Here is a 15,778-nt window from a genome sequence, read left to right as displayed (position 1 = left end):
ATCAGTGTGATAAATATAGCCATTTCCCTGTCTAGTCAATATTAACCCCTTGAAGACCTAAGATTTTTTTTGTTCTGACAGAATCTGCAGTTGTCTTTGTGTGTGTTTTTGTCAAATCAGGAATTTCGGACCACTCCTCCTTACAGAACTGTTCTTAACCATATTCTTAAGGTGTATGGTGTGAACATCTTGTGGGAGGAAACAGGACAATATGAACATGAATTACTTTCAGTAGGGACTAATCAATTCAGGGTTCAATCCAATTCAGAGTTGTGAGGCAGCAGCGCGTCCTGCTATACCATTATGCCACCTAGCTCTTTGTGGTTTTCCTTAAAATATACATTATAATTGAGGGATAGGAGGTTTTCTTTTCTTTCTTTTTTTTTTTACAGAATTCCTTTGGTCATTTCTGTGTCAAGAGTGGCAAAATGTTAATCTTGTAAGAACTGTCAATCATGCTGATGTCAATGACATAAGGCTTCATCTCAAATTGTGTACCATGCATCATATTTGTACAGTTCATTTTAAATGAAATTTATACTGGCTAAATACAATGATCTTACTGCCCTCATAACTGCCTGGATGGGTCTCCTAATTTTTGAAAAACCTTGCACGAGTTATCACGACACAACAACACTGCCCCCTTGTGGTTGTACAGGGATTGTGTTTTTCTTGTGAAGTGGTTCATGTGGATAATTACTACAGTCTAACTGTGAAAGAACTGTTCCTCACATTCAATGCTTATACTGATTACTCTATATTGAAACAAAGGTACTCCATTTTTCTTCTTATATACACACACATACACACACACATTTGTCTTACTATCCTTATGGCAGTCCTTTCACTGAAATAAGTATTGTGCATCTAATTAATGCAATGCCACACCATATGAAGTGGAAATATTTTGCCACTTTTATTTTTTTTTTTTTTTAAATAAAGTCCTCTTGGTTTATTAAATAAAAACAGCAAGAGACATGTCAAGTGAAGTGGGGAGGCCTGGAGTTGGTGTTCCAATTCATTCCAAAGATTTTTAGTTGACTTGAGGTCAGGCTTTTGTGCCGGACACTCGAGTTCTTCCACACCAACCTAGACAATTCACAGACCTTGCCTTGTGGACAGGGACATTGCCAAAACTGTTCTAGAATGGCAATGTTACAGCATACAAGTTATCCTGTTCAGTTTTGTGCTTCCAACTTTGTGGTACAGTTCAGGTGTCTACAAAATTCTGGCCATATAGTGTATCTATATGACATTATCTGTATCTGTTTAGTATTACCATATTGTGATTTAAATCCAAAGTAGGTGTAACCTAACCCAGAAGGGGTGTTTTTATATATATATATATATATATATATATATATATATATATATATATATATATATATATATATATATATAAAATTAAATTAAATTCAAAAATAAAAAACACCCCTTCTGGGTTAGGTTACACCTACTTTGGATTTAAATCACAATATGGTAATACTAAACAGATACAGATAATGTGTATATATATATGTATATGTATTTATTTTCATTTTTTGGGGTGTTTTTTTTTTTCTTCTTTTTTTTAAACTCAGCCCATATGCCTTTGAAAACACTGGGGGAAATGGCAGCACTTAGAATACTGTGTGAACTGTATCCTATATATTAGCATGGGATTGTTGAACTGTTATGCTCAATTATGCACAAATTTCTAACATGTAATTGTTTCCAGAATAATTGCAAATCCTGTACGTGTGGTGTCCTATTAAGGTATTTTTCATTATATAAGGAGGTGTGGCTTTTCTGTCTGTCAGTTTCAGTAAAGAAGGCGTGGCCTATCTATGTGTCAATAATGGATCACTGGATTGAATTGATTAGAATATATTCTGGATTATTAGAACTACTTCGATCTCCTCATTACCAACAAAAATGTGTGTTCTTGTCTACTCCTGTGTTTTCTCAGCTGTGTTTTCCCTTCTGTGATGGCCAACGGTTCGCTGTGTTCAGTAAGATTTGCTTTGTCGTAAACTTAGGAATCAAACCCACCCCTAGTCTAAACTGAGTGCATTAGTGAGTCTAAGCAGAACAGATGGAAATGAGAAGGAATGAAACACGTATATATTCAATAGCAAGAGGCTTAATATAGATTAAAGCTGTGGTCTGTGAGGAGCTTTGTTTGGACTGACACTTAAAAGTTTGGAAACTTACTCTTTGAGCATATAAATAGTGTAGACCTCCATGTGATACATGTCTGGGGTTTTTTTTCTTCTTTTTTTTTCATTCTCTCTCTCTCTCGCTCTCATTTCAGCTAAGTGTAGTTCACTGTAGATGTACTGACATCATTTGAAATTAAACAGCAACAATAAGAGCAATTATAACACTTCGAATAAAGTTCTCTTGACTTTTATTCATTTTCATTTATAATGGTCTATTAGCCTGACTTTTATTATGACTTTTATGATTTATCATGCTTAACCTTGGTCAGTTGAATGCAAAAGTATGCATAACCTTAGGACATAAAGAGGAAGACACAGAAATGTCATTTCTTTCATTTTTCAAATTTGTTCAATTTAGGTTTTTTAAAGATAAATTAGATGACTAGTTCAAAACGTTTCCTTTTGTAAAAGCAATAAAAGTGTATTCTATTGTCATGTGGGATTACTATGTGCATTAAGATTAGTCATACCAGTATGCAGATATAAAAAGCATTATTAAAGCCAAGCAGTTCAACAATTTGGAGGCGTTATGCTGAAAATATATATGCCGAACAGTTATATACCGAAAGATATAAAAACCGAACAGTTTTTTGTGTATCATTTATTAAATTGAATGCAAAGCCAAAAATCCATGAGGCACCTAAGGAATATTTGTAAATGAATGCAAATATTTTGTTATTGTTTTTCATGTGCCGTCATTTCCCAGGATCCCCAGAACCTTTATTTATCCATGTCCTGTTTCCCTGGGGAATAAATTTGAGGTTGTGCACATGCACAATTCTATGTCATCTATTCCACAGATATTAACTAATTTTATCTCCTTTTTTTTCTGGATCAGGCTATACCGCAGGGACTCCGTATAAAGTTCCCCCGTCTCAGTCCAATGGTGCTCCTCCACCATATTCCCCCTCTCCGAACACGTACCCCTCAGCCATGTACCCCATCCGCAGTGCCTACCCCCAACAGAACCTCTACACTCAGGTAAGAGAGCCACATTAGAGTCTGATTTCTCTGTAAGACTGTGCAACATTTCACCAGATTGAAAGATGATTAATCACATTGCACTGGATGAAAAAAAATTGTGCCCTCGGGTAGAAGCAGAACTGAGGGTGTGTAGGAAGTGGTGCAATATCTAGTATTGAGGACTAGCAGCAACATTTATGAAACTAGGGTCAAGATTATTCTGCACTATATACTGATGATTGAGTTGAAAGGGTGTGGATTGGTTTTCTTTTTTTCAGCAACTCAGTCTAGACACGTACTTGACATTAAAAAAAGGCCTAAGAAGCATCCTGTAGGGACTTCTCATGGATTCATCTAGATTTCTAATGTGTTCAGATATATAAATTAATAACAGACAAAAATATGTGCAAGCTGGTTTAGCAAGTGGATCTACAGTGAATTGCATTATTCAAATAGACAAAATGACATGTCTTTTTGGGCATCTATGTATTTATTTGTTCACTATAAGCCATTTCTACATGAAGGCACATATAAACCGGCGTCTCTGCAAATGCATTAATCTATCACCCACGGTGCGATTTTAATAAGCCTGATATTTACTTCAAGGATTGTTGATTGAATGCATAAATGAATACTAAGAGCTGGTATTTAACCTACAGGAGGTCGTTTCCGCCATTTGCAGATAATAGAAAACCTTTTTTTCCTGTAATTATGCCGAAATATGTAAAAATATAGAGAATGTCTTTTGAATTTATGATTAATGTGAGTGCAGTACTTTTGGTTTATTAGATATTTACTGCACATTTGCACCTCAAATGCCTAGAGCATTGAGAGGCTGTAATTCATGCATTCCATAGGATCACAACATATTCATATTTGTTTTTTTATATTTTGCCTCCATTTCATATTCCGAACAGTTCAAGACACAGTTGACTCACAATTGCACATATGCCTTTTGGTTTATACTTTCAGGGGTCTCTTTGAGATTGTTAACATTTAGTGCACGCTGAATAGTTTCTTTAAGTGAAATTTTGGTAAAGCAGGGTTTTTCATTTTAATATTAAAATTATATACAACAAAATATACTTTTGTGGAAATGAGATGTTTTGTGGTAATGGCATGGATTTGTTACATTCCTTTGCTGCTGTCTCTTTAGGGAGCCTACTACACCCAGCCTGTGTATGCTGCACAGCCCCATGTTATCCATCACACCACGGTGGTGCAGCCCAACAGCATTCCTTCTGCCCTGTACCCTGCCCCAGTGCCCCCTGTGACCCCCCGGCCCAGTGCACTTACCATGGGCATGGTGGCAGGAACCACGATGGCCATGTCTGCAGGTCAAACAAACACACACACTAATTTTTGGGTAGTGGTAGTCCCATAGTTAAGTTATTGGACAACTGAAGGTTGTGAGTTTAAATCTCAGCAATCTTGGACAAGGCCTTAACTCTTAAACGCTCAGCTGCATAAATGAGATAAAATTTTGACTTCTGCAAGTCGCCCTGTATAATATAAATGTCTTACATCATATATATGCAGGGCTAGTAGGTAATAATAAATAAGAAGAAATTACATAAGCTATGAGACACTACAACACTGATGAACAGAGAAAACCCAACAACAGCGATCTGGAGGTATTTCATGATTACTGAAAGCAGTCACAGCAAAGCAGACTGTAAACTGTGCTGTGAAAATATCAAGAAGAGCTACTACAAAGTCTTCCAGCGATAAAAACATGATAAAACATCTTTATGGTGTTTGAACAGTTTGATCAGGATGGCTTTTTCTGAGCTTGCAGAGCAGTATCGGTATGCGTGGTCATTAAACATGAGTGCAAGTCGCTGTGAAGAATGCGAATGTGCAGAGAAATTGTATCATGTGGGAGCACTTCAGTTCTGCGAGCACTGAGTACTTAGGCACATTGCACACCAAGACTCTTCCTTTCTGCTCGCTCTACTTTGCTTAATCAAGGAGCAATTCATGTCACTGTAAATTTTACCATGCTCTACTGGTCTACATGCTCAGGTCAGTCGCTCTCACACTGTCTGTTAACGATTTTAAAGCCTTAACAGCTTAATACTGAGTAGTTTAGTCATATTGGTATCAGTTTCTGTATGATCATTTACATATGAATTAATGAGGTTTATACTCAGTCTATGTTAATGATTCATTTTGATATATTCATTGTAGGCAGAGTTTTTTTTATATTTACAATTCAATGCTCTATTTAAAAGAGAAAATCAAATTAAGAGATATTAACATGATAAATTATTCCTAAATAAAATTTTCATAATTCCCTCTCTGATTCTAGTACATTACCTAAAATATGTTTAAGTTCGTTACTCAAGTTTTAAACTATAGCTAGTTTATTGCTGCTAAGCAGCATTTGTCGCCTTCAGTCTCAATTTATTTTTAATGATATCTGTATTGGGACCAGTGCTTCCTTCTCTGAACCCTTAGCATGCTGATACTTTGATAAATGGTTCTGCTAAGACTTTAAGATGTAAAGAGACTTAACGATAGGGCATTGTGTTTCTCAAATCAGGAACGCTGTTGACCACACCCCAGCACACTCCCATCGGACCACACCCTGTTACGGTGCCAACGTATCGTCCGCAAGGAACACCTGGTTACAGCTATGTGCCACCTCATTGGTAGAGCCCACCTGTCAATCATGTAAGTTCATTTATCCACTTGCCATACCTGTTTTCAAATACAGCTTTATTTAATCTTCGTCAGCCTCCCTGATGGTTTCCTTATAGTTTATTTGTTTCCTTTTTATTAGTTTGCCTAGATCTAGTTTTATCCCTTCCTTCCACCTAGTATTCCCAGTATTTGCTCTGGATCTTCCACAAACCAGGGTAAATCAGTTACTCCAGTTGACAGATGAATAAATTTTATCCGGAAAAAATCTGAAAGGTTGTTTATACCAAACTACTCCATGTGTATATGGCAGCTGGTTGATTTGAGCTATTATATTACTGTGCTATCTGTATTTGTAAAAGAAGCAAGTTAACAAGCCAGCATGACTTGAATTACATGCACACATTTTGAATGCGGTTTAAGTGTTTACACATACTACATATACATTATACAGGGGAACGTTTGTCAACACCTGACCATTGCATCCATATGTAGGCCTTCCCCAAACCTTTGCCACAAAGTTGCCATGTCTTTGGATATTGTAGCATAACAATTTCACTTCACTTGAACTAAGGGGCCCAGAACCTGTTCCAGAATGACAATGCCAAAGCAAGGCCCATGAAGACTTGGTTTACCAAAAGCTGATGTGGAAAAACGAGTGGTCCAAGCCCTGATGTCAACTCTCCTGAACACCTTTGGGATAAAATGAAATGCCAGATTTTGTTACTCACAGTCTTGTGACTGATTGAGCAAATCTCTGCAGCCAACTTTGTGTTAATGCCCATGGTTCTGAAGTGGGTTCTTATGGGTGTGATGGTCAATTGTCCATGCACTTTCAGCCACATATTGTCTATACTGTGTATCTATCTATCTATCTATCTATCTATCTATCTATCTATCTATCTATCTATCTATCTATCTATCTATCTATCTATCTATCTATCTATCTATCTATCTATCTATCTATCTATATATATATATATATATATTACACCATGTTAATATCCATCCTTTCCACCAATACACAAGGCAGAGCAGCAGATGGACGGCACCCAGTTATTGTAATCCTACTAAGTACCCCTGTATGGTTTGTACACATGTGTACAAAATTGTTGGTCCCCTTCCATTAAAGAAAGCAAAACCACAATGCTCACTCATAACTTGAAACTGACAAATGTAATAATAAACAAAAATTTACTAAAAGTTGACTAATGAAAATCAGACATTGCTTTTGAATTGTGGTTCAACAGAAGCATTTAAAAAAACAAACTAATGAAACTGGCCTGGACAAAAATGATGGCACCCTTAAATTAATATTTAACCTTTTGAGGCAATCACTGTAATCAAGCGATTTTTCATTTATTTTATTTACATTTTTTAATTATTATTACTTGTGTCAGTTTCAAGTTATTTCAGTAACCATTGTGGGTTTGTCTTTCTTTAATGAAAGGGTACCAACAATTTTGTATATGAATGTGAACATCATAAAATAATGTCCAGTTTGTTACCAAAAATCTGCAGATTTTCAAAATGGGACACGCAAACTTGTGAAGTCCATGACAAATAACAAAAAATTCAAATAAACATTGTAAATAATGTATTCCACTGAATGTACTGCTCATGATATGAATTGCAATGAAAAGATTTGTATTCAATTAGAAAATGACACATAATATGAGCATTCTACTAGAGGTAGCAAACTGTTGGACACCACTGTAGCTAGAAGATAGGTATATAGGGTATATTTACATATTTTTTCATAATTATATTTCCGCTGAGGTTGTTCTGCTCCAAAAATACCTTCTCTTGTGCTGTAAGTAGACACTCAGTTGAAACAGTTGATTAGCAACTTTTTTGTTATGTTGCTCTGGGATGTCAACAAGGGATATTCCCACTTATACCTTAATTTTCTCTTAAACAGATCTGGAGTTAAACGTCGTATGCAAAATCCTCAAGTGTTACACGGGCTCTCTGTGATCAGCAGTCGCGTCTGCCGAAACAGAAGAAAATAAAAAGGTCACTTTATGCATTCTTACGTCTTTTTGTAAAAGCTGCTTTTTATTTTTTTTTATTTAATTTTTTTCCCTCCATATTGTTCTAATTTAATTTCCTCTTGTTTTAGTCTTACTATTCCTGACCTATGTTGTTGCATAAGTTTTTTTTTTTTTTTATTATTATTTTTTTATTTTTTATCATAATTATTAACAATCAACTCCTGCAGAAACTCCAGAATGATTTTGACCAATTACGACTTTGAAACAATGTGTGTTTTCTTTTTGTTTTGTTTTTTTTTTTGTTTTTGTTTGTTTGCTTTTTTTAATATTGTTGTTGTTCTTGTTCATATTGTTCTATTTTTCCCCTGTTAAGTGGGAATGTACATTGCACCATGCTCATCATCATGTCTGTCATGCCAAATATTATACAATTTAGTAACAGTAGTGCAGGGTTTTTCCTTTACATTTGTGTAGATTTGTCATTTTCAGATTCCCTTATCAGAAGGGCTGAGACGGGTTTCTGCATTTCGGTTTTGATTTCGCACCAATTCCTTCTGTTCATCTTCTAGCGTTGACAACAAGGGTGTCTTCCAGCTTGTAGCAGTTTATTAGGTACATTTGTAATAAGTTTAGCAGTGCATAGGGCAGCTCGACATGGTTCAAACTTCATTAGGATGTCGAGCGCTTACACTAATCTCAGTTATTCACTTAGTAGAGGACTCCGGTTACTTTATTTATTGAATCATCTGGATAGAGTAAGCTTCTAAATCATGACATGCATATTATAATTCTATAGATGCATGTGATGTGCAGATATGTGCTATTGCAAAGGTTTGCAGTTGCACATACACGCTGAAACACCTGCCAACACACAGTCTCAGTGGAGGCAAGTAATGTTTAAATGGCACTTAGGCTGAAGGATCAGGGTCAGTTTTCATCGTAATGTTAAATACGTGACAGAGGACGTTCGGGATCGACAGGGTCCTGATTTCATTCAATTTAGGAGCTCTAAATTATAGTGAAGCATAAGTATGAAACACACTGACAAACCAAATATGGAACAGCAAATCAGCAAACATTAGCATCAATTTTAAGAAAGGTATTTATTGTACACACACACATGCACATTGCTGGTCGGCTATAGGACACATCATTATGGATAAGATTAATATCGTAAGATTTTTTCCAGTAAGAAGAAACATCAGACTAAACATTTTACTGATGCTTTAATTTATATATATTTTTTCCGAATGTACTCATACTCATATGAAATGTTAAAATGAGTATTTTGCAAAAAAAATTAAATATTAAAGAAACCTTAGTTGTTCAATCAAAAGAATTACTTCTTGCTACAGTAACTTGCATAATTTTGCATTAAATATCATAACTAAGATAACAGAATAAATGATTTTTTTTCCTTCCCATAGTCATACTTGCAGTAATTATCTCCCCCTCCTGGTTTTATCTGGTGTTTGTGTTTCTGAATTTGTTGTTGCGTTTTTGGTTTGTCGGTGTGTTTCGCATTTAGCAAAGGGATTTAAAGGGATTTTATCATGCATTATTCTGCATTTAGAACAAAACAGTAATGATGGCACAAAGTAGAAGAACAACTCTGTGTTCACTTTAAAAAGTGACAAATTATTGCTCCAGTTTTTCGCTTGCTGGCATGCACGCTACGTTTTTTTCAGTGTTCCAGTAGAAAGTGGTTTTTATAGGTTACTGCAAACCTGATACCCAGTTACCTTTAAAAATGCATTGATATGTTATTTCTTTTGGTTTAAATTGTACTCATTTAACAAATTGTTCATATCAAGCATTGACTATCCAACATTGCAGACAGTTTAGGGAAATCTTGATGTGATTGTAACTGTGCCATAATCAGATGCTTTGTATACGGGATGTAGACCAATGGGCAGATCTTTAGGTCTGAGAGATGGGTATGTCTTTTAGCTCATACAAATACTTGTTTCTGTGTTTTTGAGAAACTCAAATGTATAATCATAAATCTCAGACGTTGTTGCTAACTAGCATTTGCATTGAATGATATTAATATTTATAAATATAACCTTTTAAATCCTGTCAGGTTAGCTCATGTTTCAAGAGTATGAACCTTTATAAATCTGACTCAGTCTAATTTATCAGATGTTATCTGAGAGGATTTGATGATGGCTAGCTGGATAACAAAGCCTTTGATAATGTATGAGCATATATGACTGCCAATGAAAGTTGGAAGATCTTATATAGACTCAATAACACACACACTTTATTTACAGCTTTCAAGCAAAGTTAAACTAGAGCTAATAATTCAGACATTCCGACCTCTGACTAGGAAAAAACAAACAATATTACTCATCCGCATGGCTCTGCATACTCTCCAATGTACTGCTTTTAAATATAATTTAAGTAGTATTTGCTTTAGATGAGTCGACATACAGACATAACTCTGTATGCTGTTTTGAGAAGGTAAATACATCATGAACATTGAAGTTAATAACTGGCTTGGACAGAGCAAACAAAATATGATTTTTCCTCTACCTTGTAGCTCGACTGTGCAAAGGTCAAAAATGACATAATTCCTACTTCAGAGTTAACAGAAATGCAGCAGCATTCAAAGTCAATTCTATTTTCATATCTGGTCTCAAGGACATGTCCATGTTTTCATATATGGCTTTCAGGTCATGCCCACTCAGTGTATATTCAGTGTACATTTCCCTATATAAGCCCACCACATGTCCATATGTGGACTCAAAGGTGCACCTTCCGTCGTGCAGACATTCCGTGTTGACACTGAGGTTGTGTGCTGCCACAGGAAGTCACGTTGTCCCTTCCTAGTGTTAATGTAGGATAAGAACAAGTAGAGCAGAAAAAGGCATAAAGGTGACCAGTTGAGAAATCCCTCTCGTCCTCTGTGAACATTTGGGCCCTGAGGCCTCGCTGCACGGATTTGAGAAGTACTTGTTAAATGCAATAATTAAAAACTGCCTTGGCATATAACAACATTGAAAGAGAGAATGTTGTGAATCCTAATCCCTTGTAATCTATGAACGCACTTCAGTACATATCAATTACTTTATAAAATAATATCAGCATATTGACACATAGATACATAATAATCAAATATACGGTACACTCTATTTAATGATCTACTAAAAGAAGACAAGTATATATTACAGTACCCATTAGGTTTGATTAGGAATGTGCCGATATTCAGTTTTTCAATGACGATCATTTAGGGCAGCCTTTATAAATATTACCATGAAATTGTGTATTAAAAAAACAATCTTTCACTTTGGCTAGCATGAATTTTTTATTTTTGTAGCACAGAAGGAGTGTAATTGAAGGAAACTGATGGCTGATATGGGGAGCACACATGCTCTTAAATGGAAAAAACAGGGTTACTGATGCTATCCTGAAATACATTTTAAAGAATTCTGCTGCAGTCTGTTCTAAAGGCATCTCCCACAGGAGCCACAATTTTTTTTAAAGGATCTGTCTTGTCTGGTTGCACTTTAAGGACAAACAACCTCAAACAGCAGCAGCAAATAAAATCTTTCTTGTAACTAAGGCTAAATTGCATGTCAATTAAACTGCACATGGTAACTGCATAAGTCATGAGATCACAGTAGATTAGTGAACTGATTTTGAACAGAAGGATTTCTGACCATCAACAAACAGATATACAAGCACAGAAATGAAAATTTGTAAACTTACTCCGCAGAAAAGACAGCAAGCTGCAACTCTCATGGAAATCTGTTCCAGTGTATGGAATTATGGGATTGCCCACACCAAGAAAGGTATATGCAGTGTTGCCCTCAAAAATTCCAAGAATAAGACCGGCTTCTTGTTGGGAGTATGCAAATGCTTATCATATTATTGACTATCGGCACATCCCTAGTCATGAAAGTAATATTATTCTCAATAAACACATTTATCATTTAGGCTACTCTACCACTACTTGAAATATTTTAATCTGAATAGAAGACTCACAGAGATTTTATGAAACGTAAAGACACTCAGATATCAAGGTCAGTTTTTAGCAAAGCTTTTGAGAAACATTCCTTTATCCAAAAGGAGAGAGTGAGAGGAAGAAAACTTGCACAAGATTACAACCAAACTACTTTCCACTTTTTTTATATACGTTTGTGGCAGCATAGGACAAAAATTCTTCAAAATTTTTTCGGAATACAGTTTTGTTGTTCTTTTGACTGTATCCCAATCACAGCCTACCATCTGCCATGTCAAATCTATACACTTGCAAAAATGTAAAAGTAAAAAAAAAAATAGTTGTGAATTAAAGCATATAAACATTCCATAATAGAGGATATGCAGTGCATGTTAACAGTTGTCGGTGTTAAGCATCTGGTTCAGACTGAGGTTACAAGGAAGCAAATTCAGGATATAAATGTCATGTATAGGGATGTATGTGGAGTATCCAAATGCCCAAGTATTAAGCATTTATGTGTTTTCATTCATTGATGAAGTACATCGTGCCTTGCATAAGTATTTAACCCCCTAGAATTTTACCACCTTTTGCAGTGCAATCGGACCAAATGGACCAAATTGAGGATTTACACAATATGTCTAAATTTTGAAGATAGAAAATCTGTTTTAATTGTGTTTAAAAAGTTAGTTAAACAAAAATGCAGCTACTAGTTGCTTGTATAAGTATTCTTCCTTGGGTCAGAACTTGGCAGAACCACCTTTGGTTTCAAATAAAGTTCTCTGGGATTGGAGCTCGGCTTTTCCCATCTGGATTCTGATATCCCTGTCCTGTTCTTTTAGGTAAAATTGTGTAACCTCTGTCAGATTGGATGGGAGATTGATGTTAACGAAAAGTAAGTTTTATGTCTTGTGATCAGTTTGAGGTCTGGGCTTTGACTAGGCCATTCTAACAAATTCTCACAAAAGTTCTTAGTATTCTATTGCTCAATAGATTTTAGTTCATTGTCCTGTTTGGACTGCCACTGCCCTAGTCTCAAGTCTCTTGCAGACTAAACACATCGTTTTATCAGATTGAAGTTGGCTTCATCCATGTTGCCGTCAACCCTGACCCAGTTTTCCCTTCTTTGGTTTCATGGGCTGTTTTGTGTAGATGGCATTTAATCCTAATAAATTCTTATGCAAGGTAATGTATTACATGCATAACCACTGTGTTTGTATAAAAATTAATTCATCCAATGAGATTTCCAATCATTCTACCCATAAACACCAGAGTGGTTGTAGCTTTCAGATCATTACTTCCTCTGTATTACATCTGTCAATCACACAAACCCATGTGTCACTACAGACAGGAAAAACGATTAATTGTAGTGGCAACTGATACTCGATCCAGCTAGCAGGATTTTATCCAGCTATCCATTTTTTCTGGTATCTTAGGTTGTCAGATTGTCTGTTTATACTAGTGTGATTGTACAAACAGTTGCTGAATGAGCCTCGCTAAGCTACAGGCAGATAAACTACAGGCAGATGCTAATGCTACTAACACGAACTGACTTAAGTTTAGATGGTAACTAAGCAAAAGGCATTTGGTAAGGAATATTTGCATATAATTTAAGCAAAGTGTTTGGTAAGGTATAGAAAAAAAACTTTTTTTGTCATTGTTTGGCTGTTTGTCATTGAACAAGTTTTCTTATAACATATGTAATCCTAGTATTAAGTACTTTATATGTACAGTGCCCTCCAGAATTATTGGCACCCCAGACTTACACAACACAAAATTGGCATGCATTTATTTAAACCTATTTAACACATTTTATTCATTGGTGTAATTTCTTCTGCAAAATGTTTTCAAAAATATTGGCACCTTTCTAATTCATTCTTCGTGATTTCGCACTGAGCCTCTTCCTGTAATATCTTAAAAAGGTTGGAGACGCTTAGTAATAGAGGCATAATAAAGTTGTTGTTGTTTTTTCATTTTCATTTATTTCGAATATTTCTCAGGGGTGTCACTAATTTTGGTACAAATATTCTTCAGAGAAAATGCTATTATTTTAGTTTTAATGAATGATTTTGCTAGAACCAAGATACAAAGTTTCTCCTACTGTTTGAGTGGAAATTTTTTACATTTTGTGTGTAATATTTTGGTCTTATTTTTTAAAGCTAGTATGTCTGGAGGGCATTGTAAATATTTCAAAAAGACCTTGGTCTTTCCTTCTGTCACTTTCTCCTTTTCAATATTAAAGTCTGTTAACCCTTCTAGTCTTAATAACAGTATTATGGCAGGCAGTGAAATATTGATATCAGAACAAATCAGATTTGTAATGCAAGACTTAATGCAATCAATGCAATTTAAAGTTATTAATCAGTTCACTGGTTGAGGTCGCTCCTGAGATGGAAGTCGAACCTCTTGCATCGAAAATGTAGGATTTAGAAGTGTTTTTGTTGATATTTTTACACTAATGAAAGTTGGTTAGATTTGAAAGTAAATGAGTCCACACTTACCTGTAATTATTGCGCTTTTTACCATAAGTGTTATTTAAGTTTTTATTAATGATTGATGTTCCTTTTATTCTTAAGTAGATGATCAGGAGTGTGGTGCCTAACCGTGTGAGGGACATTTCAGAGCACAGGCCTGTAAACAGTCTCATCCTCTCATTTATTCTGTTGCTTTGCTGTCTTTATATTTGCTGGCTTCAAGAAAAATTGTGCTACTCTTAAATTATCAGATACCAGAACATAAAAGGGTCTGTTTCTAATTAAACATAGTTTGTAAGTAAAAAAAAAAAATTGCTTTCTTCATACTATACTAAAATGTCCAAATCTTATAGTTATGGCTTGGACATTATAGCATGTGTAAAATTAAAGTACATCAATTGTTTCATGCTTTCTCTTACTAGAATAGAATAGAATCATAGGATTCACTAAAAAAAAGACTCACATAATGCATCTTTTTTTTTTTTTTTTTTTTTTTTTTTTTTTTTTACAAAGCAAGAAGAAAAATCATATCTTAGGCGAAAAACACTGCCCAAAAATACTAACTGCCTAGGCAGATTCCTCCTAATTAATGACAAAATTTGAATGTGTCCACAATGTGTCACATGCTTTAATTTTATTGAGCCATCATCTAACATTTCAGCATATGCCTCGTCAGCTGTGTTTTTTTTATTTTTTATTGGGTTTTTTTTTTTGCTGTTTAAGCTAAATTCTGAAGGGGAAACTCATCGTCTTCCAAATACACACCAAGGATAAGAACATTTTGATCATTCTTGTTGGTAAAACATTACACAGTAATCTGTACATCTGTTTTGTAGCAGTTGTTGCATACCTATCAATAAAACTGAACTGAATGCTCTTACAAGGCGACGAGACCCGTTTCAGGCCTGTGATATGAAGTGTAAATATGTTTTTATTATTTTTATGGGTTTTTATCATTTTTTTGGAAGATCAATTAGTGATCTCAGTGACAGAATTATGCCAAGTTTGTAATTGTATAATATTTACTGTAAGATGTAGAACGTTCAATAACTATTAAAAATTTTCCCAAAAAAAAAAGCTTGTTTTTGCTTCTTTTTTTCCCCCTGCATTTATATATGAGTGACCATTCTTAGTTATAGGTGTGCTTCATTCAGGGACACAGCACCAGGTTTTCTGGTTGCAGGAAAGGTTTGTATCTCTTACAAATATGCCAGGAGGTGGACTGGTGACTGCAATTTGTCTTTAGGTGTGATTAAGTGTGTGAATGTATGTGGTGACCTACGATGGACATGTGCATTCCTGCTTCATAGAGAATGATACCAAATTCTCGGTGTCAAATATGGCTGCTGTCAAACAATAAAGTATTTACCTAGACATTTTCATTCAATACTAAAGTATTATTTTACTGAAGAATAAATGGTGTAAAAATTAGAATATTTTTAATATCAAACTTTTAATAGAACTAAGTGTTAGGACAATTGGGTACTCATCTGTTCCCTGGCCAGATGTGCGAGTCTGCACTTATAAATCAGCAGATAAAAGTTCTAGAACTGTGGCATTGCT

At 35.1% G+C, this 15,778-nt stretch overlaps 1 protein-coding gene across 3 annotated transcripts in view; it reads left to right on the top strand.

Annotated features, from left to right (window-relative positions):
* fam168a (family with sequence similarity 168 member A) overlaps positions 1-14,740 on the top strand; it is a 38,981-nt gene extending 24,241 nt beyond the window's left edge. For all 3 annotated transcript variants that reach the window (XM_058388001.1, XM_058388000.1, XM_058388002.1), the window contains 4 exons: positions 3,040-3,182; positions 4,321-4,501; positions 5,710-5,840; positions 7,729-14,740. In XM_058388001.1, the coding sequence (XP_058243984.1) occupies positions 3,040-3,182; positions 4,321-4,501; positions 5,710-5,822 (437 nt within the window). In that variant the 3' untranslated portion in view covers positions 5,823-5,840; positions 7,729-14,740. The remainder of the gene's footprint in view (positions 1-3,039; positions 3,183-4,320; positions 4,502-5,709; positions 5,841-7,728) is intronic.
* The last annotated feature ends 1,038 nt before the right edge of the window (positions 14,741-15,778 follow it).

Source organism: Hemibagrus wyckioides, linkage group LG04 (assembly GCF_019097595.1).
Source record: "Hemibagrus wyckioides isolate EC202008001 linkage group LG04, SWU_Hwy_1.0, whole genome shotgun sequence".
NCBI lineage: Eukaryota > Metazoa > Chordata > Actinopteri > Siluriformes > Bagridae > Hemibagrus > Hemibagrus wyckioides.
The sequence above is the reverse complement of the archived record's forward strand: the minus strand, read 5'-3'. Positions and strand labels throughout refer to the sequence as shown.